Here is a 25,001-nt window from a genome sequence, read left to right as displayed (position 1 = left end):
GGGTGCCCGTGGCAGTGATGGCAGTGTTGGTCCCGTGGGTCCTGCTGTAAGTGTTAACACTAGGGAATTTGGGAGGGTTGAAAGTGTGGTGGTGGTAGCCACTTTCCTCACTCATTTCCTATGAAATAACATCACTCCAGACACTTTACCAAATGTTCTGGGAGGTCTTTTGAAGTTTCCATTTGTAAGTAGCATAGCCTACTTCCAAATACCTGAGGCTATTGGTGGATGTATAAAGTAAAATCCACCCTACTTTGGACGCCTGTTTTGCCTTCCCTGAATATGACCGTCATGTCTACAGGCTAGCAGCCAATTCTTTCTTTGCCAATATCAGATAAGATCAAGACACTCTAAACGGCTTCTCTCTTCTGTTGCTGTTGCCTTTTCAGTTTTCTTAGAGGAAATTTCTTTTTCTGCTTTGATTCCAGGGTCCCATTGGATCTGCTGGCCCCCCAGGCTTCCCAGGTGCCCCTGGTCCCAAGGTAAAAACACTAGTGCCTATAATCATTGCCTTGATAAACTTTTTACTCTGATGTGAAAGATCAGAACTGTGTTGGCAGAGATAATTACAGAATAGTTACCTTAATTGTGTCCCCTTCAAAATGGATAGAGGATGATGGATTTTCCACTTCAAGTTCAAAATCAATCATCTCTCTGCACTTGTACACTATGAGCATAAAGATCACTGGCAATTTGGAAATTGATTCTATGGGGGCCCAGACTAGTCAGGACTGAGAACCAGTCGGCCACAGAGAGTCAGAGGTGGAGTCAAGGTAGCAATGATAGCAACAGGTAGTAATCTGAATTCTGCCAAGTGGCAGAAGTAGGCTAAAAAAAAGTAGGAAAAGAACCCCAAATCTTGGGGTTACAAATGAGATAAGGAAAATGATTGCAATTCTGAAGAAGTTTTACCAAAATTTGGTGTCCTAATAACAGGGATGTGCTGTTTCATTATTTGCTGGCCGATTGATTGTTCATTGTCATTTTCTCTTTTAGGGTGAAATTGGACCTGTGGGTAACCCTGGTCCTTCTGGTCCTGCTGGTCCTCGTGGTGAAGTGGGTCTTCCTGGTCTTTCTGGCCCAGTTGGACCTCCTGTAAGTAGCTGTTGTTGTTTATCTTATAAAGTAGAAGAAGGCAATGAAAAAAATAAAAAAGAGAAATGAAGGTGGAATTGAAGACGATCAGATATATTCCAGTGAATTGATATCCTTCTTCCTCTTTCTCATAGGGTAATCCTGGAGCCAATGGCCTTACTGGTGCTAAGGGTGCCGCTGTGAGTATACTTGGGTAGCTAAAATGTGCTATTATGGTTTTAAAGAAATTTAATAAGTGCTGCCTCTACAGCTCATCATCACATGATGGACCAGGTTTTGCTTTTCTTCAACAGGGTCTTCCTGGTGTTGCTGGAGCTCCTGGCCTCCCTGGCCCCCGTGGTATTCCTGGTCCTGTTGGTGCTGCTGGTGCTACTGGTGCCAGAGGACTTGTTGTAAGTGGTCATAACTGTGGCTTTCATCATCCTGAAATACTAGGGCTACCATCATTTTATCACTATCTAGACTTTTTCTTAACAGTTTTATTTTTCCTTCGTTGGCATTTTTAGTTTGTAAACTGTATGCATATGTATGTACATTCCCTCTTCCTCACACACACACAGATGCATTCCTCCTGCAAACATCAGAACCTTAATGTAACCTTAATGTAAAAATAGATGAGACCAAGTTCTACAACCTCAGTCTGATCTTTCCACCAATGCTGTTCCCCTGTAGGCCATTTGAGCATGAACTGGGTCATACTGAAACCCCTTAGAGAACCTAAGCTTCTCCTTACCTTAACTTATAAATATTCCAGAAAATTTGTCTGTAAGAGAGTTTTGACCACTGTTTTGTATTGGTTCCTAGGGTGAGCCTGGTCCAGCTGGCTCCAAAGGAGAGAGTGGTAACAAGGGAGAGCCAGTAAGTAGTTCTATAATCACAATTCTGTGGAGTTGTTATCCTTTAAATCCAGTTTCTTTAGCTGGATATAATATTTTAAAAATTCTTTTCTATTCCCTTCTCCTATTCTTTTCACTCAACAGGGTTCTGCTGGCCCCCAAGGTCCTCCTGGTCCCAGTGGTGAAGAAGGAAAGAGAGGCCCCAATGGTGAACCTGGATCCGCTGGTCCCGCAGGACCTCCTGGACTGAGAGTAGGTTCCATATACTCCTTAACACCTAGATACTCCAGAGGCAGATGAGGATAACCCTTCATTGGAAATTGTCAAAATTACTGGGAGTGCTTTTTCTAGATGAAAGAAGCATCTGCTTTCCATCTGTTTTATTAAATCAGTGACTCCCAATTTGGTATGTTTTTAAATTGGTCTGAAAACAATGTTGACCTACTTTTGCAGGATGCTCATCCACGCATTCCTTTGGGGTTTGGGTGAAGTGATTTGGCTTGGTTTGTGTCTGTATCTCAGCCTTAGAGAGATACAGACACAAAACATGCCATGGTTTCATAAACTGTGCCTGATCAGATTCCAGGGTTTTCTCTAATTCCCTTCTGTTTCATGTACTTTCTTGCAGGGTAATCCTGGTTCTCGTGGTCTTCCTGGAGCTGATGGCAGAGCTGGTGTCATGGTTAGTAGTCTACCCCTCATTTCCCTGGAAGGAACTTGACACTCTTCTGGTGACTGGGTCACTAGCTTTATCATTTTCTTTCTCTGCCCCTTTCTTTTCAATAGGGACCTCCTGGTAATCGTGGTGCAACTGGCCCTGCTGGAGTTCGAGGTCCCAATGGAGACTCTGGTCGCCCTGGGGAGCCTGGTCTCATGGGACCCAGAGTAAGTTTCAGATATATTCTGAGCAAGTCACATCTGGCAGTGTATATTGTTGGCTAAAATTGAAGATAACAAAAACATCTAAAGCAAATTTGTTGCTAGACTTGCCGACAGATGTCTTTTTAATTTAATTTTTAATTTAACTTTATCAAAGCTCTGTAGATTTTTTAATGTATTTAGTTAGTTCATCAATTTCCTATTTATTATACTTGATACAATGGCTTGATCTATTCTTTGGAAGCATAGATCTACTTTAATTTATCCAAATTAGGTTGGTTCTCCTATTAGCATGAATCTTTTATCTTAATTTGTAAGTTTTATATAAGGTGTTCATGAAATGTATTAGGGCTATACATTATTAGTTTATTAGATTCATAAGTGAAATCATTTTTCAAGCAATCACAAAGTGCTGTAATGTATTCAGCATCACACTAGCTATGGAGAAATGACCTTTAGATCTGTAGACACTCTAATCCATAGCAATAGAGTAATTTTTTTGCTCCATTATCTCTTATGGGTGAATATCAACTATAATTGTACCATAAACATGTAATAGGGATACCAAATATAGCAATAAAAATCCACTTTGGAAATTGCTTACTAAAAGTATTATTTTTTCTATTATGAGGTAAATAGCATGATACATTTGCCCATATAGCATGTTGCTTAACAGTTTCTTGTGATATCTATAAATGGATCAGTTTCACTAAAATTCAATAAAGGGAAAGGCACAAAAAATAGAAGAAAAATTTCAGGGCTCTTTTCATACCTCCAGACTAGTGGCTAATATCCCTAAAGATTTACCCTCGGCAACAAACAAAAATTGGAGGGGAAAGTGCTTTTGTGAGATTTCAATTAATCTGAGCCTCAAGTATGTGAGTTAAAGTGCCAACATGAAAGCTTCCTCATTTGTTTTATAGGGTCTTCCTGGATCCCCTGGAAATGTTGGCCCAGCTGGTAAAGAAGGTCCTGTGGTAAGTATTGCTCATTTTCCATTATGTTTTCAAGGACACTTATTGCACCCTTATCAAGTCTATTTTGTGGCTTATTTATACATGCATACATTGAAAATAAATATCAGCCACCTACATCATCTGGGAATGCAAAGTAATAGATTGTAATTATGGAGTCCAAATGAACGCAGGACTGAAAGCAGAAAAGGGAAGAGAAAAACGTGGCAGGGAAAATTGAAGCAGGTGACAAGGGTACAGAGAGGTGGGGGAGAGAGGAAAATTATGTACATATGAGATTGAATTGGCCGTGTGTGTACCGACATCTATTTAGAAAAGGAAAATGGATTCATAATTTATTGGCGCTGTATACAAGAAGCTCTGTGCATCCAGAAAGCTATTCTGTTTTATCCCAGGAAGCATCATGAGTTTGAGGTAGGGAGGCCATGCTGATGCAGAGTAAACTTTAAATATGAAACTCTGGTTTCAGGGTCTCCCTGGTATTGACGGCAGGCCCGGCCCAATTGGCCCAGCTGGAGCAAGAGGCGAGGCTGGCAACATCGGATTCCCCGGACCCAAAGGACCCACTGTAAGAATCATCACAACTTTCTCTCCCTCATCAATTTTTTGCTACAGTTCACCAAAGATCTAGTATTTTCTCCCATTCATCAGTCCAAAGTACCTCAAGGCATGTCCTTTCAGCACAGGAAAACTGAAGGGCACTCACTACAGTAAAGGGATTTATCCTTTACATACCTGCTGAAAATCCATCTCCTGAGTCACTGCCTCCTCAGACACAGGTGCCCCTTACTGTACCCAGAGCTGCCTGATGATGGATCATGCCTTAGATAATACAAATTCAGGACTAGGAATCTAAAACACACACACACACAAGCAAGAAATTAGCATTTCAAAATTGGTATGGCTCATTCGACATTAAATGTGTAATATGATCATTTTTTATTTTGTTTTGTTTTCATTTTTATCGTAGGGTGATCCTGGCAAAAGTGGTGATAAAGGTCACCCTGGACTTGCTGGTGCTCGGGTAGGTGCTAACTGTTGTACATATCTATTCATGTAGAATTCACCCAAGAAACATACATCCTTTGAGGCCATCTGATATCTTTCTGTCACTTTCTTTCCCAGAGGGTATCCCCAAGGGTCCTTTTACCATCATGAAATGTCTTTTTTTCTTTAACCACACATATAAAGCAATGAGCTATAACAAATCAGAATATATGTTAAGTCAAAGATACTTACAAAAGCATTTAGTCTTTATTTTATTCATCTTGGGATTAAAAGAATATAAATATTTAGTAGTATTCTCTGGCCTTTATAAATTGCCTTCCATCCGTGGACTTCCCTCGAACCATATGGAAATTTACTAGACAGTATTCAGGCTTTGGCGAAGTGAGTATAATTCATGCTAAAATGACAAATTTGCTTTGAGGAACTCACTTCAATGATGCTCTGAAGCATTTTGAACTGCCTGGCTTACATGTAACCATTGGTCTTTCTGTTGAACACTTCTAGGGTGCTCCTGGTCCTGATGGAAACAATGGTGCTCAGGGGCCCCCTGGACCCCAGGTGAGTATTTCTCCCTCTCCTGTGCTCTTCTGCAGTAGTAGAATGTACCTAATCCCTCAAAACAACCTTCTCCATTTTCCAGTCCATAAATAATATAGCTAGACAGCAATGTGGCTAATGTCTCTATTGATACTATCTCTGCTGTCACTTTCAGGGTGTCCAAGGTGGCAAAGGTGAACAGGGTCCGGCTGGTCCTCCAGGCTTCCAGGTGAGTAAAAAAAAAAAAATACGAAACACTGCCTTGGCCAGATGGTTCACCTATGATTCACTGTCTCCTTTTCCCCATCACATATATTATGGCTTCAGAACTAAAGCAGAGAGTGCATTTTTTTTTCAAAACAAACTTTGGTGGAGTGCTTTTATAACACTTAATAGTGGTTTTATAACACTTAATAGGTTGTTTCCCCTCCTACCAAACCCAGAGTATTAGAAAATCCCCTGTATATTATCATAAGATTGAGATTTGTGTTTCTTTGCATTTAGGGTCTGCCTGGCCCCTCAGGTACCACCGGTGAAGTTGGCAAACCAGGAGAAAGGGTGAGTAAAACAAGTGATAGTAAATTCACTTGAGAATTTCCTTCTGTTTAATGCCCTATTGCAACACAATTACAGTATGTAAAAGGAAGTTTCATATTTCGTCTGTTAATGATAGTGTTCTGTCTATGTTGGTGCTGAAGGAGAGAGTGAAATGAGTTACTGATATTAGTTCAAATTACTTTGTTTTATGGATTCAATGAAACATCACATTATGAAAGTAAAATCTATCAATGAATATTTTATGTAATAGCCTTACTTTTTGTTTTGTTCTTGGTAATGTTAAAATACAAATTATTTCCTTTTCTAGAGTGAGAACATAAATGCACTGATTTTTCATCAAACTGGACCCTGAAAAATTGTTTTTAATGTTTTTCTTGGCATTCAGACATGACAGTGCTATCCACAATCAGAGCATGAGTTCTGAGTCATTTTCTCTGTAATTGTGATGAATGTGCCTCAATTTAGTTACATTCTGTGGCCTGGTCTCCTTTGTCAACAGTGGGGCACATTAAGGAGACAGCTGGTCAGTAATAAAAGAGATAAACTTGGGTATACAATTAACTAGGTAATGTACAGAATATGATAATTTCTATTAAGAAGGCAGTCTGTTATATAGCTAAAAATAGGCAATGTCTGATAGTGTTCATTATTATTTATCATATTATCAAAAGAGATAGTCTGCTTTGTCACTTTTTTAAAGACAATGGACTAAATAATGTAAATTTAAATTTTCTGATACCAGGTCCTGTCCTAGAATAGATACATCTTTGATATCAACGGACTTCTCTTTTTGTAGATATTCATAGACCACTGAGAGTTCTGTTGTATGTATTGCATTACCCTCTATACTTAGGCTTTTTATAGGTAGAGCCCACTCAGCTTTATTTCACTTTTTCAGAACCTTTCAAATATCATAATCATAAGTGAATTTAGAAATCACCTATACACTTCATGTTTGACTTATTCTTGGATTTTGCCTAGGGTATCCCTGGTGAATTTGGTCTCCCTGGTCCTGCTGGTCCAAGAGTAAGTGTTATTTAATTAACTTTCAACAATTTCTGGCAATGTGTTTTTAAAAGAAGGCACACTTTCTCCTAAAGCCACTGATGACCTTTCTTGCACACCTCTTTTATTATCAAATGTTATCCATAGAGATCAGTAGATTTCTAAGTTGATAGTTGACTTTTCTGTTTAGTTACTCAAATTTCCTATTCAATAACTACATGGTTGTAAGAAACATAAATGAACTAATGCAAGTATTGTAGTCAGTGATTTATACAGACAAGTGTGAGACATTCATGACAGTGGCTCAACTTAACCCAAGGGAAATTAATAACTTACTAAGATCTAAATTCAGTTTTTGCAATGTTTGTTGATATTCACAGTCTAAAGCTGATTGTATACGTCTAATTTATACAGAAAATAAAATAAAGACATAGTTTGTGGATATTAACATAACTGGAATGATTCATCTGCCACTGAAGTATCCCATTATGTTGCTGGTGATCATAGACCTAGGAAGCCCAGAGTTAGTATTTTAAAAGTCCATAGTATAATAAAAGCAAGTTATAACAAAGTCTTTTGATACTGTTGCAGTGTTAACCTAGGTGATAAATATTCTGCGTCACAGAATGCCACATTATAGTGATATTTAGATGTGAGTTGAGAGATACTACATATATAGTAAATTGATAGATACAAATATACACACAACTGAGGAGTTGAATATTATAACTGTTACATCATTATTGCAAGAGGTTGAAAAAAGGGGGCAGAGATATAATCTTTATCTATATCTGACATTGCTATTCCCCTCTAATGCCACAATATTTTCCTTTGACTGCTATGTGTAATCAACATCTATTTTTATCTATGGATTTATCACAGATGCAAAAAAAGGAAATAAATTCCAAAGGTTGGGTATTATACTTTAGAAGTAACACATTTTAGAATCATAATCCCAGAACATTAGAACCAATTGAGACTTTATAGATCATCTCATCCCATCTCATCATTTTACAAATGAAGAAATTAGAAACAAAAGAATTTTTAATTTGCTGAAAGATGGCAGAACAAGTGCAGACTATGGGTTTAACATGGTATCTCTGAAAGTGACATCTCCTAATTTCTGCTTTACAGGGGGAACGTGGTCCCCCAGGTGAGAGTGGGGCTGTTGGTCCTGCTGGTCCCATTGGAAGCCGAGGTCCTTCTGGACCCCCAGGGCCTGATGGAAACAAGGTAAAACTTTGGGTTTTATACTTTTTTGGCATTATACCCAATAATAAATACACTCTTTATAAGAAAAGGAAAAATTTTCATATTTTTATTTATTTCCAATTCTGTGATGATTTCCACCTTAGTAAGCAGTCCAGGGGACCTAAATTATTCCAAAAGAAAACTGAGGCAGGGAGGCCTCAAACAGTAATGAATTAGTGTGGTTTTACCTTTTTCTCATTACATTGTTTATGCTTTGTTTGAAACAAGAACCATCCTATATATGGGGACATTATTTTCAGAAAACAAACTTTATCCTTTCAATATCCCACCCTTGAATTAAAATTTTTAAAAGTTAAATTTTAACAATGAGAGTTTATAATAATGAACATTAACTGGATACTATATTCACCCTCACCCCCCAAAAAAAAATAAATTTGAAAGCTTGTGTTTTAAAGTAGAATCTGTAGCTCAGATTTTAAAGTGGATGGAGTTATACACGTTTGGAAAACAGATTACTTGAACCACAGTAAGAAGAAGGCAACTCGTATTAACTTCTGATTCTTACCTTCAAGGCAGAAAATGTGTAGAGTCGTTGCAGAAGGTTATTTTAGTATGTGGAAGGATATTATAGGGAATAAATGAAAACAAGGTAAGAGGAAGAGAAGAAATAAGAAAGGAAATAGAGTTGTGTTAGATGATCCTTTTATAGGGACTTATTCATCTCAGAAGCTAGTCAATAGTTTTAAGTACATGAAATTGTGAAGGTTCATTCAAAATGGAATCTATAGTCTCCTCTTTTAAGAAAACTAAAACACAAATATCTCCCCAGTTGATAAGGTCTCTTTCCATGTTTCCCCCCTGGGTTAAGAGACTTATCCTTGAAAAAGGTTTATGGACAAACGTTTTTCACTCTCTGCTTCCCATTGTCCCCATCATCTCCTTCTCCAGGCCAGTCTTCCTTAAGAGGATTGGAAGCAGGTTATAGAAGAATCACAGCCACCCACTCCCACTACTCTCTTTTCTTTAGTCATTGTGTCATTGATAGCATCTCCCTGTTATATTCTCCTTCTTTCAATGGCCCTCCTTTGTGTCTCTAAGCAAGCAAGAATGCTACCTATTAAATGTTTAAATTGGAATTCTTCAAGAGTTTATTTCTTCTTTTTTTTTTTTCCTTTTGCCATTGAAATAATTGATTTCGCATGTGTTTGATTCAAGGGTGAACCCGGTGTGGTTGGTGCTCCAGGCACTGCTGGTGCATCTGGTCCTGGTGGACTCCCAGGAGAGAGGGGTGCTGCTGGAATACCTGGAGGCAAGGGAGAAAAGGTATCTTCTCAGTGTTGGCCCTTAAGACATACTATTGATGAACCCTGGCAAAGGGACCTCACAAGGATGCCCAGTTTTTTTTACAGTTCTTGGCAGGTGGTCTGGTAGCATTTTGATATCTATCTATGTACATTTCCCTCTGCCACCTAGCACCTACGCATTTCTAAACTCACTAATCTGGCAAAATTCCTCACTACCATGGAATTTCACGCAAACAGATGGTGTTGAGTAATACATGAGGCTCATTTTAATGCCACTAACAATAATGCCTCATCCTGCCCTAATTAATGGGAAGAAGCTCTATTGAACAGCTGTCAACCGTGCTGCTGCATTAGTTATGCCGTAAGAGTGATCAGGCCCTGCAGCCCATTGTGATGTTGTCTTACAATTCTGTCCACATGAATTTGTACCTTGCTTGATTATGCGTCAGAAGGGTATATGGAAATTAGGGGGGAAATGTTTGACAATAATCTGGAATGGATCTTGAATTATTATTATTTTTAAAATTTCTTTCCTTGTTCAACATCCTATGGAAGGGTAGGGAATTGAGAAATGTACTAAATATCTTAAATGATGAACGGTATTATAGAGTCTTCTATAAAATCACTTCAGATTAATTTTGATTCAAAAATGTGTTCAGAAAATAAAAAGTTGCTCTTGCTTTATACTTTCAGGGTGAACCTGGCCTCAGAGGTGAAATTGGTAACCCTGGCAGAGATGGTGCTCGTGTAAGTTGAATTTTATTTGAATTGAGAAAGTTTCCAAAAATAGCAAGTTTAGTAAGATAGTATTGCATTCCTTCCTGGATCCACCACTAATAATGTCATTTTTCATGTTCCAAACGAAAAATTCAACAGGACATACTCCTTTGGAAATCACATCTGGAATTTTCTAACTTCCCTAATATTAAATATACCACCTACAGATAAAAAGCTCTGGGTTTAATAGAACATTAAACAAGTATTTGAAGTGATAATCAGGCTTTAAAAAATAACAAATGTAAATGCCTTTACATTTAAAAAGCCAGAACTCTTAACAAGGTCCTGCAGTTACTCATTATGTCTTCCCTGAGACTTTGTCTAAGAGCAGCCATAAAGATCAGCTGTTAATGCCATAGAGATGCCAAAGAAAATACATAAAAGCATAATTACCCTACCTAGGGTATCAGCATCATGACACTTGCAGGCCACAGTCGGCCTTGGTTCTTTCTTTCACCTCTCCCTCAGAGATGACTTTCTGTAGCCCATTCTTTCCTTTGAACCATAGAGTTCTGACATTTCCAAACAAGGCTAGTCAATTTACTGATCTCCAAGGAATTTTATAAGAGCAGAATTCAGATCTCCCAAATTCTTAGCCTGTCCTCGATTTACACATTTTCATAGCTTTTATTACTGGAGTTCTGTTGTCCTGAAAGTGGCTTCTCATAGTCTTAATAATTAGAACTGAAATGGATCCAAGATTTCTTGATGTCCAACCAGAATGTGCAGTAACAGTGCTCAGTCTCTACATAGGCCTAGCAGTTCACTTTTGAAGGTGTGGAGTGTTATTAATTAATAAGACATGTTTCCTTTTGTTACTAGGGTGCTCCTGGTGCTGTAGGTGCCCCTGGTCCTGCTGGAGCTACAGGTGACCGGGTGAGCTTGCATTTTCACTAAGTGTATCTCTATGAGCTGATAGCACTATCTAAAATTTCCTGCCTGCCCCAGTCCCAAAGAGCCCCAGCAATTCATTTTTATGGCTTGGTATAAAGCCTACTTATTTAAAAACCTAGCTGTTGTGATAGGGCAGCAGGAAACAAATGCTCTGTGTTTAAAGTTCTCTTTCCCATCCTATAGATGTGCCAGCTATCTGATCTATACTTTAATCCCTATCATTTGTTTTACAGACTTTCCCTGTTGCCCATTAACAATATCCTAATGCACTAAGCCTTCTCAAAGCCTTCAATTGTAAAAAATCAATAAAATACATAGTGTGCCCATTTCACATCAAGCAGTCCACTTAAAATAGACCTTATTTATTGTATTGCAAAGAGTGCAGCAAATAGATCAGCTCTGTGCCCATCTAAAAATTAAAATGTCCTCCTCCTGGTATTGTGGGTTCTGATTTATAGTGTTTTTGCAAGAGAACAACCAATACCACTTCAACCCTTAAAATGAATACAGCATTAAGTAAAGTAAGAATCCACTTCATTTTCCTCTGTGATATGTACATTAGTTATCTCTTCCAAGAAATCTGAAAACAGCCTTGTCTACTGCTGTTCTTCGTCCTTCCCGCCTCTTGGAGCACCTGCATTAGGCACATTAGCAGATTCATCATTTGTTCCATTACAGGGTGAAGCTGGTGCTGCTGGTCCTGCTGGCCCAGCTGGTCCTCGGGGTAGCCCTGTAAGTAAAAAATCTGGATAATTTGGACTCTCATACCTCACAACTTTTAAACATTCATGAATTTAGGATTGCTAAGGCATTTTAAAATCCCTTCTTCCATCTAGGGTGAACGTGGTGAAGTTGGTCCTGCTGGTCCCAATGGATTTGCTGGTCCTGCTGTGAGTATCACATAATGAAGATTGATCTAACACCATACCAGGTTGGGAAGCAGAGTGAATCAGAATACCAGAGCTATAACAGATCCTTTCCAACAGGGTGCCGCCGGTCAACCTGGTGCTAAAGGAGAGAGAGGAACCAAAGGACCTAAGGGTGAAAATGGTGTTGTTGGTCCCACCGGCCCCGTTGGAGCTGCTGGCCCATCTGTAAGTTGAATTCACTGGTGGTCAACACAGCCTGTATAGTTACCCATGAGATTTATAATTCAACACACGTCAACCAAGTACCTACTGTATACTAGGGAATATACCAGAAAGAAGATGATTTTTTTTTTAAAGTTAACCTTTGCACACCGATTAACATTAAAGTTTTGCTAGTATCATCTTATTTATATTCTTCAATAATCCACAGGGTGGTAATATTTAAGTAAGAATATTTATTTTATATGACACAGATAATAATTTTTCATTTATGGATTTTCTTCTAATGGATATGGGAATGATCCTTGTGGAAAAAGAGTAACATGTATAAGAATCATGTCTTTTGTAGTTTGACTTCATCTTTCTGTTTGCATTTAGGGTCCAAATGGTCCCCCTGGTCCTGCTGGAGGTCGTGGTGATGGAGGACCCCCTGTAAGTATCTACAATGGACTCTGATCACTCTTCTTTCTTCAGATTCTATTAGGAATAACTTGAAAGTTTTGAAGTCTTTAGTTAATTTAAACTCTCACTAGAAGATTCTTGAGATTCAAGTTCATTCTAATCAGAGCAATTCTGATATTGAAGGTAAGGTCAGCCACTCTGGATGTTAATCCCAGCTGAGGCTCAATGCAGGATATGTTTCTACCACCTCACTTGAGGTAATACCCAAGGTTGACCCCTAGTGGTTTAACTGTGAAGTGGATAAAATAGTTATCTGGTGTTCTTTATCCTTTTTTTTTTTTTAATGAAATGATATGTCTTTAATTTATTATTTTCAACACAACCCACAGAGTAGTTTTTGATTTATCCCTTTTCCTACCTGTCCTAGTCCTTACCCTTTGTATCTAGTGTTGCCAGTTTGACTTTCTAGAGACACAGAGCTCCCCAGAAATGGATTCTACTGACTGAGTAGTGGGAGTGGGTGGCTGTGTATAGTGCCTTACGTCATTTATTCTTTCTACACACACCCTCTATAAATAACATTTCTCCTTTAGTTATTTTGTTCCCATTCTCTTAGTCAGATAGTTAAGATAGTCACTAATGTATACAACATTAATGTGTAACAGTGACATAGTGTCTTATATTCTTGCTCTTACAACCATGAGTTAAGTGTGAGTATTTCAAAAAGAACAGTCAAAACCTTAATGCAAAACATGGGCACAGTAACTGGTGGCATGTTGATAAGGAATAGGTGGGGAGGAGGGTCTTCAGAGTCCTGGTTGAATAATACCTATAGGAAACAGCCTACTACTTACTCTTTGGTCCATCCCTAGTCCCATCAGGATTTTCCACAGGAGAAATTCCTCTCATCCAAATTTTTAGAGTTAGTTTGACTGGAATTTTAATGTGCTTCATTCTTAGGGTATGACTGGTTTCCCTGGTGCTGCTGGACGAACTGGTCCCCCTGGACCCTCTGTAAGTAAATCACTCCAAATATGTCTTCATTTACACTAGCCAAAAAATCTGGCCTCTGATAAGAAACTAGCGAGCAACTTAAAAGTAGTGAGCAACTCTCTATAAAAACATATCGCTAATATTTGCTATTACTTTCCTGATGTAAAAATCAGTTTTTCTCAACCATTAAGGCAAAACCATCACAAATTATATTTTATAATATCAATTTAAGAGGCTTTTACTCATGCAAACACCAATCTCATTTTGAGGGCATGATCTCTGTTAAAAATAAAGAAACAGTATGGTTTTAGTCACATATCATATATTTCTATATCTAATTACCCTTTATGGCTAACATTCTGCCTCCGTTGTTAAGGTATAATTGTTCCTAAATTTAAAGGTGGTTTGGCCTCTAATTTAATTCTGATTCAGACTCTCCTGTCAGGACTCAAGAGAATTTAATTAATTACCAAGGATTAAGTCTTCTGGTTGAGGTTTCGGGGGGGTGGAAATAGCAAAGATGTTGATTTCTTGGAATCCTTTTACAGGTTCATAACAGAAAAATCTTCATTCCCTGTAGGCATTTAATTAAACCTAGTTGAGAGCATATGTGGTTCCTAAGTTATGAACAAAATGTCAGTATTGGCTTTCTTCAAAAAGAAATGGGCAGAATCTTCCAAAACCCAAAGTCCCATTCACTTGAAATTAACTTTCATAACTTCGCGTGGTTCTGATTCTAATATGCCAGGGTCTTGGTGGCATGACGTTATGTTTCCTCACAGAAGTTTGACACTAACTCTGCCTCGATTATTTGCTATGTCATAGCCTCAGGAAATGTATAACATAAGTTGCTTCTTTCTATGAGGTTGTTAAAAACTCTAAATCCAAACTAGCCAGGGTAGTTTTGCTTCCTCTCACTACTTGTGTCTTGGTATGTGAAACATCGGTGGCTCTCTTCCAGGTCCATTATACTCAACAGAAAGTAAATAACCTTGTAAATTTGCCTACAGGGTATCACTGGCCCTCCTGGTCCCCCTGGTGCTGCTGGTAAAGAAGGGCTTAGAGGTCCTCGTGGTGACCAAGGTCCCGTTGGCCGAACTGGAGAAACAGGTGCATCTGGCCCACCTGGCTTCACTGGTGAAAAGGGTCCCTCTGGAGAGCCTGGTACTGCTGTAAGTAATTTCAAACTCCTTTTTCTTATTGCCTGTTGTTGAACTAAAATAAAGCCCCTATGCAAATCCTCAATTTGGCATATGTTTGTTGATGAGCATTGCAAGCTCTCGCGTAGAGCTCAGTTGAGCCAGGAAATCTGTCCAGCACACATTAAGGTGCCGAGGCTTCAGCAGATACTCAGAAAGCACATAACAGGAATCGCAGCAAAGGAGGGAACTCACTCTTTATCACGACAGCCCTTAAAGCTGTTTGTCGAGAGCACCTAAGTTGATAGAAGTAAGAGAATTCCATTGCTGTGGCCATCCTACTGGACATTCATCAATACAGTAAGCTACTGATTTCTCAAACATGCATCATCCAGTATGATTGCTGCTTTGAAAGTACTTTATGTGTTTTAAATTTCAGTAAAGTTGCCAGGCACAGTGGCACACACATGTAATCCCAGATGCTGGGGAGGCTGAGGCAGGAGGATAGAGAGTTCAAAGCCAGCCTCAGCAAAAGCAAGGCACTAAGAAACTCAGTGAGACCCTGTCTCTAAATAAAATACAAAATAGGGCTAGGGATTGGTTCAATGGTTGAGTGCCCCTCACTTCCATCCCCAGTACCACTCCCCCCAAAATTTTTTTTTTCAGTAAAGTTTTCTTTAAAAAAAATAAAAGTGGAAAAGTGCCTTTATTAGACCTTAGAGACCAAAGTTAAGATTTGCTTCCCTGCATGGAGTGTGTGAAAACTCTATCCCCCTTGCAAATGGCCTCATTAATTTCAACTACATATTGTTAAATGTTGTACCATTGATCTTAAGGAGGAATTGGGTACAAAAAAATATATACATGCCAAGATATAAGCTCACTGTCATCACTAGAGAAAAGATATCAAGGATACATCCCACTATTAGGACATAAACCTTTTTGTAAACTCATTTTCATAATCCTCAAACTAAACTGTATTATCAACCAGGGTCTTACCAGTAATACTCAGTATTTTTTCTCTTGCTTAGGGACCTCCTGGCACCCCAGGTCCTCAGGGTCTTCTTGGTGCTCCTGGTATTCTGGGTCTCCCTGGCTCTAGGGGCGAACGTGGTCTGCCAGGTATTGCTGGTGCTTTGGTGAGTGTTTGACACCACTCTGATTCTCATTAACATAATAAAAGATTTTAAAAGCTGCCACTTCAAATGTGACAGATTGATCACTGAATAACTCCACTTAAGATTTTTATTCATGGCATTTTCTTTATACAGATCACATGTCACTTATCTAAGAAGCTTTAATACCACCTTACTTAGACACACACTATAAAGACACAGCTTAACATTATGCAGAATGATTTTTGTTCTTTCTACACGCTTAAGAACTATATAAGCTCTAATTGCATTTACTCCTCTGCAATATGAAATGCTGGCATCATTTATCATGCAGGAAGAATGAAATTCTGGAAATTCTGAATCATCCCATTTAACCTTATATGTGACAGCAACCAGAAATCATCTCATCTCCATAAACTCTTATCAACTATCTGAATTTATTTCATTTGGGATATTGGATGCAACTAGGTTCGCTTTATACAGAGAAAAATTCTATAACTACTCAATACTGACCTTCTGAGTGTATAGAAGGCAGGCAAGCACAACACTAATGACACCTCCTGATGTTTTTCAGTCCAGTTTGCCTTTTCTTTTCAAACTAGAATCTCCTGAAGGTTGTTTTTGGAGAGTGAGGTTAGCATTTCATCTAATGAGAGAAATGTTGCTTTATCTTCTTTAGGGTGAACCTGGTCCTCTGGGCATTGCAGGCCCTCCTGGGGCCCGTGGTCCCCCTGGTGCAGTGGGCAGTCCTGGAGTCAATGGTGCTCCTGGTGAAGCTGGTCGTGATGTGAGTACAACACTTGGTTTGTAAAATAATACTGAGAAGGATTTCATTGTGTGGAACTTCATGTGCTGAGCTAAAGTTCTCTTGTTCCAAGTTTCTGAACTAGATGATCTGTTTCTCCATAACATCTACATGTAATGACCTCTCAGGACTGAAAGATATGAACAGTTTCTTGGGCTGCAGAATGGGTCTTTAACTATCACACTTTACATTTGGGGCTTAAATATTAAAAATATCTCCAAGAAAACCTAGCTTGGAAGACCCTATCCTTTTAACAGTCTGAAATAAGTTCCCTTGAAGGGGTTGGAAGATGAAGGGGCTAGTAGGCCACAGAGCCTCATCAAGAGCATTAATTTGCATGGTGTCTTCACAGGGCAATCCTGGAAATGATGGTCCTCCAGGTCGCGATGGTCAACCTGGACACAAGGTCAGTACATGTTTTCATTTTTCTCTAACTTGAAAGTGATGAAAATACAGATTGATGGTAAGTTTCATTTTGCCTTTGGTAGGGAGAGCGCGGTTACCCTGGCAACATTGGTCCTGCTGGTGCTGCAGGTGCACCTGGTCCTCATGGCACTGTGGGTCCCGCTGGCAAACATGGAAACCGTGGTGAACCTGTAAGTCTAAATACCATTCCCTTAATGCTATCATCCTCAGGACTCCTCTCGTCTTCTCCACAGTGGGAGAGAGCAGGAGCATGAGAGAAGGATCTTGGGCTTAGCTGATGACTTGTTTCTTTTTTCCAATTTACAGGGTCCTGCTGGTTCTGTTGGTCCTGTTGGTGCTGTTGGTCCAAGAGGTCCTAGTGTACGTACACAGTGAGATTTTATACAAATTAACCCTTAGGGAGAATCCATCCAAATTATCTATTATCTATATCTGTTATATATTATCTATAACTATACATTATCTATTCAGAAGTTAGATAATATATATAGGCTAGACTTCAAATTTTAAAAAAAATATTTTACTCTATAAAAAAAGATTTGATTCAGATAGCTTGGTCTATTTGAAGGCTTTTCTGCTTATTTGTATTACATAATCATAAGCATCTAGCCCTTTTACCCACAGCTCAACTAAAGCAGAGATTATCAGAAGAATTGAGAACCTATCTAGACCTTTGCATGTCTCAAGTTACCTTCACAAACAGGGTAAACAGAATTTATAGAAAAGTGAGCATCATTTTTAAAAAGCTAAAAGTCTTCTCTGTTGTTCTCTTTTCTTACAGGGCCCACAAGGCGTTCGAGGTGACAAGGGAGAGCCTGGTGATAAAGGGCCCAGAGGTCTTCCTGGCATAAAGGGACACAATGGATTACAGGGTCTTCCAGGTCTCGCTGTAAGTAAAACGTGGCCATTCCACATGTACACTGACCTCAAAGGCCTTGAGCTCAGAAGGACCTCCTCCGCATTTTCACTGCTATTGTTCTAAAACATCCTGCCTCGTGCCCATTTCCCACTCTGGCTAATTCCATGTCTGTCAGTGATGATGCTGTTTCATCCCCAGACGAAAAGGTGAGGGTTAAGGGAGATAGAAAAATACATATATTAAAATCTCCTGGCAACAATGTCCTTCAACCCCACTTAAAATAAATATAATTAGAGGAATGACTAATATTGCACTGTTGAAATAGCTCGTGGAAAAAAAAATAATTGAATGTAATAGACATAATGGGAGAAAAGAGCCCCACTTTACATTTTCAATTTTCTCAGTCCAGAGTCCATTGAAACTAAAGTTTTCTATTCAATTTAGGGGGGGAGAAAATCTATCTATTGACATGTGTTCTGAAAGTGTGATTTTTCTGTTGTTGTTGTTCTCTCTTTCAAGGGTCAACATGGTGATCAAGGTTCTCCTGGCCCCGTCGGTCCTGCTGGCCCCAGGGTAGGTGCATCCAAGAGATAGGTCATCTCTGAAATTGAGGCTAACAAGGGCAGTAAGGCCCAGGCCACATCTGCCTGGTGTGGATTTGCTCATTCACATGCACTTGTTTTCCTTCTTCTTTAGGGTCCTGCTGGTCCTTCTGGCCCTGTTGGCAAAGATGGTCGCTCTGGACATCCTGGTAGTGTCGGACCTGCTGGTGTTCGAGGATCTCAGGGTAGCCAAGGACCTGCTGTAAGTATGATTTGGTGAAATGAGAAAGAACATCACTGACTAGAGGAAAATTTTCTTCAGAGTAAACCAAGGCAGTTTTGACAACACATTGAAGTAGCCCCACTTCAATATATTTTCTAAGGTATCTGAATATGGTCTATATGCAATGAGATTTGTAAGCCCATGCCTATAAGTGTGCCCCGGAACAAGTTATTTACTTTAACTTGATTCCTTGTTGCTTTTGTATGAAGCTCCATTGAAAATCTGCAGGCATGGATGTCTCTCTCACTGCAGCTGCATTCAAAGCTTTTCCTTTCTCACTTCTACCCTCACAGGGCCCTCCCGGTCCCCCTGGGCCTCCTGGGCCTCCTGGTGTAAGCGGTGGTGGTTACGACTTTGGTTATGAAGGAGACTTCTACAGGGCTGACCAGCCTCGCTCATCGCCTTCTCTCAGACCCAAGGATTATGAAGTGGATGCCACCCTAAAGTCCCTCAACAACCAGATTGAGACTCTTCTTACTCCTGAAGGCTCTAGGAAGAACCCAGCTCGCACATGCCGAGACTTAAGACTCAGCCACCCAGAGTGGAGCAGCGGTAGGTCAAAATGTTCCAGCCACACTGACTGTTCTAACAGGTTGAGCTCATCAAACTCAATTCCCACTGATATCTCAAATGAAAATGTTTTGGTATAGAACTCACAGTATGTGAAATTTTAGCCAATTTATGAAGCGTCATTTTCTTCTCCCAATTAGTGAGCATCCTCAGACTTCCCTTAACATAGATTTTTGACCTTCCCATGGGTAAATATCCTGCTCTGATTTTGCATGGAGGAGATATGAGAAGGAACTATCTAGTCCGAAACATAGCCACCTCTTTCTTCCTGATAAATGTGGAACAGATAATATCACAGTACCATAAAAAAAAATGTTACTTATGAAAATCAGTATTTTTGACTAATTATTATTAGAATCTATGTTCTACTCAGTAAGAAGGTTAATCATCTGGGTCTTGTTTTCTGAAAAGGTTACTACTGGATTGACCCAAACCAAGGATGCACTATGGATGCTATCAAAGTATACTGTGATTTCTCTACTGGTGAAACCTGCATCAAGGCCCAACCTGAACATATCCCAGCCAAGAACTGGTACAGGAGCACCAAGGCCAAGAAGCACGTCTGGTTAGCAGAAATTATCAATGGTGGTAGCCAGGTGAGGTGTCCTACAAACACTCCTCACTCTATAAAATGTTATTTTCTTAAGATTGTTTGTGTTTTACTTGTCTGTGTTTCTATATCTTACCAATTCTGTCCTTGACTGTGAAAGATGGGTTGAATGGATCAAACACGTAATTCCAAGTTTTTGTCCAAATTTGACTTAGTTGATAATCATTGGAGAAGCAGGCCAATGTCATTTAATGTGAAGGTATGCTGGCCAGCAAATAGCTATGCATATGTGCTTTCAGAACAAAAGCAGTTTTCCTGAATTTTTAATCAAATTTTTCACCAACTTTATTGAATCCCTTTTAGATTTCCACATATTAGAGATATATTATAGGAAAAAGTTTACATCTGAATCTCTATCTCATTGCTATGTGCACATTAATGCTTACCTAAAACAGGTGCCATTATTAAATAATCTCACCTTAGCCTAGTAGATCTTATGTCCACCATATGCTTCAAAGACAAGTGAACTGAGTTTCCTTAAAAAGTACTTTCTTCCTAAGACTTGGATATAAGTCCATTACTCCTTTTACCAGACTGGTTTGGTTCGTTGTTGTTGTTGTTTTAATTTTACTTTTAGAATCTGAGTTCTCCACTTAACTGGGATTCCCATTTTATCCTCTGCAGTTCGAATACAATGTAGAAGGAGTGACCTCCAAGGAAATGGCTACTCAACTTGCCTTCATGCGCCTGCTGGCCAACCATGCCTCTCAGAACATCACCTACCACTGCAAGAACAGCATTGCATACATGGATGGGGAGACTGGCAGCCTGGATAAGGCTATCCTTCTGCAAGGCTCCAATGATGTTGAATTTGTTGCCGATGGCAACAGCAGGTTCACTTACACAGTTCTTGTAGATGGCTGCTCTGTAAGTAATAGTAAAATGTGGGAATAGTATTTGTTTGGCGAAGTGGGGTTGGGGAAGTTCTAGCTTAGATCATTAGATGAACAGATGAATGACAAACCTAACTTATTCACTCTTTTTCATAAAGATATTTACTTAAATTCAGATGGATAAATCCAGAGAATTCTTATCAGATAACTGCCTTCAGAAGTACTCTGAAGTACTGAAATAACTACTGTGTATATGCATTAGTTGTTTTTCCTTTAGCTTAATTCTTATATTACAATGTATGCCAAGAATTTAAATTTTTTGAGATTTACAGAGCCTATAATTTTAAAATTTGCAGTCATGTTGTATTTTGATTTTACTTCTTAGTATGGCCTATATTTAATTTTTTTCGTTAGATGATTTTTCTTTATAAAAAAGAAAATGTGTAACATATTCCCTACAATATGTTACAATTAGGATAAAATTTAGACTTCATTCATGGCAGTACTACATACCTACCCAACTCCCTCTTCCCAAATACACACACACACACACACACACACACATCCCAATTTTGAAAATTACATTGTAGAAATAAGCCTCTTGGACTAGATTTAAATGCATCAAAATTTAGGCTGGGCAGAACCTCTCCGTAAAGAAATGCTTGACACTACACTCTCAGAGACGAGTTTGTTGATCTGGAACAAAATCATCAGAATGCTATAAACAAGTCAAAACGTGCTTCTTTTAAAACCTAAAGTGAGGATGTTATCCAATGCAAGAATAATCCTACTTTACATATCTCTTTCCTTCTTTTTTTTTTTTTAACAGAAAAAGACAAATGAATGGGGAAAGACGATCATTGAATACAAAACAAACAAGCCCTCTCGCTTGCCCTTCCTTGATATTGCACCTTTGGACATCGGTGGCGCTGACCAAGAAATTGGTGTGGACGTTGGCCCAGTCTGTTTCAAATAAATGAACTCAACCTAAATTAAAAATCAAAAAAGAAATTTTGGGGGAAAAAAACACTTTTTCTTTACCATTTCTTCTTTTTCTTCTTTTTTAACTGAAAGCTGAATCCTTCCATTTCTTCTGCACAACTCCTTTCTTAAATTGTGGGCAAAAGAGAAGAAGGATTGATCAGAGCATTGTGCAATAAGATTTAATTAACTCCCACTCCCTCTCCCCCTCCCCAAAAGATCTGGAGTTTTGTTTTTGTTTTTGTTTTTTTTTCCAACACTCTTACACCTATTGTGGAAAATGTCAACCTTTGTAAGAAAACTAAAATAAAAATTGAAAAATAAAAATCGTGAACATTCGCACCACTTGTGGCTTCTGAATATCTTCCACAGAGGGAAGTTTAAAACCCGAACTTCCAAAGGTTTAAACTACCTCAAAATGCTTTCCTGTGAGTGCGATCCACCTCATCGGGTGCTGACCTAAACAGACATGAACTGAGGTACTTGTTTTTGTTCATAATACAAAGGTGCTAACTAATAGTATTTCAGATACTTGAAGAATGTTGATGGTGCTAGAAGAATCTGAGAAGAAATACTCCTCTGTATTGAGTTGTATTGTGTGGGTTTTTTTTTTTAATTTGACTTAGCATCCGTATGTTTCATCTCGTCCCCAACTAAAGGTATGCACATCATTTGCCCAAAATCGCCCTCTTCTTAGATTCAGCATTTGGTCTTTGCCAGTCTCATTTTCATTCTCTTCCATGGTTCCAAAGAAGCCTTGTTTCTTAGACAAGCAGAAAAAATTAAATTGTACCTATTTTGTATATGTGAGATGTTTAAATAAATTGTGAAAAATGAAATAAAGCATGTTTGGTTTTCCAAAAGAATATATTGAGTAAAATTCCTTGCTTCGATGCTCTTTGCAATGTAAATATGCATCTCTACCAGCCATTAGACTAAGTGCCTCTCATTAGATAGAAATTGTGCAAAAAAGGGCAGTGTAATCGGGTGTTAAGAGCAGAACACAAGGACCGGGAGATCTGAGCTTTAATTCTGACTCTGCTCCTTGTGGCTGAGTGATTGGAGCTTCTGAGCCCTGTGTTTCAGTTTCTTATCTATAATATGGAGGGGAGTCCTTCTCTGCTTTATTAAACATTAGCCCTGCTCAGAATATGTAAAGCTTAAGCAGCACAGCATCGTCAACCTAAGTTTACTATAAGCAAAGGTCAATAAAAACTTTTGGTTTATTATCCATTAAGCACTTTGCAACTGAAAATGGCTGAAAGCTGGTCTATGCACAATTAATATTATTAACTAAAACAGTTTCAAATATTCAGTAAAAATGCCATACACTTAAATCTGATGCAACTGAGTACAATGCCTGTTAAGAGGTAATGTGTGTGCTGTCAATCAGCATAGACAGTTGTGGATAATAGTACCATGAACACCTACCTGCCAAATCAAGTTCATTTTCCTCCCCTGCACCTTTCAATGACATCTTTAATACACTTAAACATAGTAATGTGTCAAGTAAAATGTTAAGATTCATTTAGAACTTATTTCCTGTTGCAGAACATAATTGTGATTGTAATATTTGCCTCCTGTTATAAGTCATCTCAAGATTCAATTAGTTTTTAAAGCAAAAGACTGAACATGAGGAAAATCTAACATTAGCTCTAAAAAGTTATCAAGGTCTGCTAACCAAATGCTAACCTAAAACTATGGTCCTTCTACCACCAGATCAGAACACTGAGGTGTTGTTAAAATGCAGATGCACAATTTTCATCCACCAAAATCAGATTTCATAAGGAATCGGTATTCATAAGCACCATGGGAAATTCCAAAGTGCACCAATTGAGGGAACACCAGATTAGGTTATCTCCATAGTCCTGCTTGGCTCTAATGTTCTACATCAGCAACACAGAGAAAACTAGACCCTGGAATCAGAATGTTATTAGCCCCTACAAATGAGCAATTGGAATAGGCAGGGCAAATTTATATAATAAAACAGAAATCTCTGAATGAAATATAAGCTATGTCCTCAGGCTTATAGTGCAAGGGAAAAAAAGAAAACACCATGTATTAAATACCAACTACAGGTCAAACGCTACTGAAATAATAATAACAACCTTTGATAAAATGAATCTGAATCAGCAAATTTCCAAGCCAACAGTCTCTTAATATTTAAATCATTCATCAGTGTGAACAGAAAATGTCAAATAAATAAGGGTATTTTTAATGGATAACATGCTGAAATGTACTTTATGGTTATCTAATAGATAACATTAGGATAAATAAATTTGGGGTATCCTAATGACATTTAGGAAGATGATTGAACAGAAGAAAAACTGCTTTTTGAAATGGCCAGTCTTTAAAATGTAATTTCCAAGTTCAGTGTCACTGTCATAGAAATATATTAAAACGTGCATTTTAAAAAATGCTGTGAGTTGGTGCTCTAGTGGAGGAACGTTAGGAATGATTTCTAGGCCTAAGTTTTCTAAATTTGCTATAATGTGATTTTATTACTTGTATCATTTACAACAAATTAACTCAAAATGGTATGAAATGAAATTAGTAGTCAACAAATAAAAACAATGTCCGTGGAAGAATGATTATCTCCAGGGAAAAAGGGTGGCCAACTTCCCATACGCCTAGTTCCTGAAAGGGAAGGAAAAGCCCCACCTGAGTGTCATCAGCCAAGCACCAAACACCCTGGAAGACACCGGTAGCTGCACAAAGCCATAGCAGGCAGCAGCATCCTTAGAGTTCTCAGTTCGGTTGCAAATCAGAATAAACTAATGTGTGAATAGAATTTTAAACAACGCGTCCTCTGAGGATGACAGAGGCCACTATTAATTCATTAGAGGGACTCTCAGGAAATTAACCTTAGTCTCATGTAATACAGTAATATTTAAATTGAACTGGCCCCTCTTGCTAGAGATCTCATTTCACCTTCAAGCCCTCTGTGTGGCTAACTGCTTCTTCTGTGGAAGCCACATGTTAAAACAGTGTGGTACTTTCCAAGTCAAGTGGTCTACCTTGAGTGTTCCCAGGGTGTGGGTTCAAAACAGTGGAAATAGAGAAATGTCCTGAAGACTTGACTCTTCCATAATCAGTCTCCCCTCTGAAGCTAATCACCAGGCCTAAGGGATACTTCTCATGACTTTTCCTGATCTTTGACTGAGAGAAGGTCAGCCACCTCTCACTTGTGTGAGTGTGAAAGGAAGAAGATTTCACACGATAGAGGGAAGAATCGGGTAGCCAAGTTGTGGGGAGGGGATATTAATCAAGTCTGGT

The 25,001-nt window shown here is 38.7% G+C and overlaps 1 protein-coding gene across 1 annotated transcript in view; it reads left to right on the top strand.

Annotated features, from left to right (window-relative positions):
- Positions 1-22,067, top strand: part of Col1a2 (collagen type I alpha 2 chain) — a 35,177-nt gene extending 13,110 nt beyond the window's left edge. The window contains exons 15-52 of the mRNA XM_046426378.2: positions 2-46; positions 429-482; positions 997-1,095; positions 1,230-1,274; positions 1,389-1,487; positions 1,900-1,953; positions 2,076-2,183; positions 2,560-2,613; positions 2,718-2,816; positions 3,734-3,787; positions 4,254-4,352; positions 4,755-4,808; positions 5,297-5,350; positions 5,505-5,558; positions 5,834-5,887; positions 6,869-6,913; positions 8,027-8,125; positions 9,320-9,427; positions 10,102-10,155; positions 11,008-11,061; positions 11,758-11,811; positions 11,916-11,969; positions 12,066-12,173; positions 12,546-12,599; positions 13,530-13,583; positions 14,573-14,734; positions 15,733-15,840; positions 16,496-16,603; positions 16,974-17,027; positions 17,110-17,217; positions 17,354-17,407; positions 17,829-17,936; positions 18,426-18,479; positions 18,603-18,710; positions 19,025-19,283; positions 19,713-19,897; positions 20,536-20,778; positions 21,574-22,067. Coding sequence (XP_046282334.1) covers positions 2-46; positions 429-482; positions 997-1,095; positions 1,230-1,274; positions 1,389-1,487; positions 1,900-1,953; positions 2,076-2,183; positions 2,560-2,613; positions 2,718-2,816; positions 3,734-3,787; positions 4,254-4,352; positions 4,755-4,808; positions 5,297-5,350; positions 5,505-5,558; positions 5,834-5,887; positions 6,869-6,913; positions 8,027-8,125; positions 9,320-9,427; positions 10,102-10,155; positions 11,008-11,061; positions 11,758-11,811; positions 11,916-11,969; positions 12,066-12,173; positions 12,546-12,599; positions 13,530-13,583; positions 14,573-14,734; positions 15,733-15,840; positions 16,496-16,603; positions 16,974-17,027; positions 17,110-17,217; positions 17,354-17,407; positions 17,829-17,936; positions 18,426-18,479; positions 18,603-18,710; positions 19,025-19,283; positions 19,713-19,897; positions 20,536-20,778; positions 21,574-21,720 — 3,408 coding nt within the window. The 3' untranslated portion in view covers positions 21,721-22,067. The remainder of the gene's footprint in view (position 1; positions 47-428; positions 483-996; positions 1,096-1,229; positions 1,275-1,388; positions 1,488-1,899; positions 1,954-2,075; positions 2,184-2,559; positions 2,614-2,717; positions 2,817-3,733; positions 3,788-4,253; positions 4,353-4,754; positions 4,809-5,296; positions 5,351-5,504; positions 5,559-5,833; positions 5,888-6,868; positions 6,914-8,026; positions 8,126-9,319; positions 9,428-10,101; positions 10,156-11,007; positions 11,062-11,757; positions 11,812-11,915; positions 11,970-12,065; positions 12,174-12,545; positions 12,600-13,529; positions 13,584-14,572; positions 14,735-15,732; positions 15,841-16,495; positions 16,604-16,973; positions 17,028-17,109; positions 17,218-17,353; positions 17,408-17,828; positions 17,937-18,425; positions 18,480-18,602; positions 18,711-19,024; positions 19,284-19,712; positions 19,898-20,535; positions 20,779-21,573) is intronic.
- Positions 22,068-25,001: the final 2,934 nt, after the last annotated feature.

Source organism: Marmota monax, unplaced genomic scaffold, assembly GCF_021218885.2.
Source record: "Marmota monax isolate L192 unplaced genomic scaffold, Marmota_monax_Labrador192_F-V1.1 WCK01_AAM20220418_F8-fsc00321, whole genome shotgun sequence".
NCBI classification, from domain to species: domain Eukaryota; kingdom Metazoa; phylum Chordata; class Mammalia; order Rodentia; family Sciuridae; genus Marmota; species Marmota monax.
The sequence above is the reverse complement of the archived record's forward strand: the minus strand, read 5'-3'. Positions and strand labels throughout refer to the sequence as shown.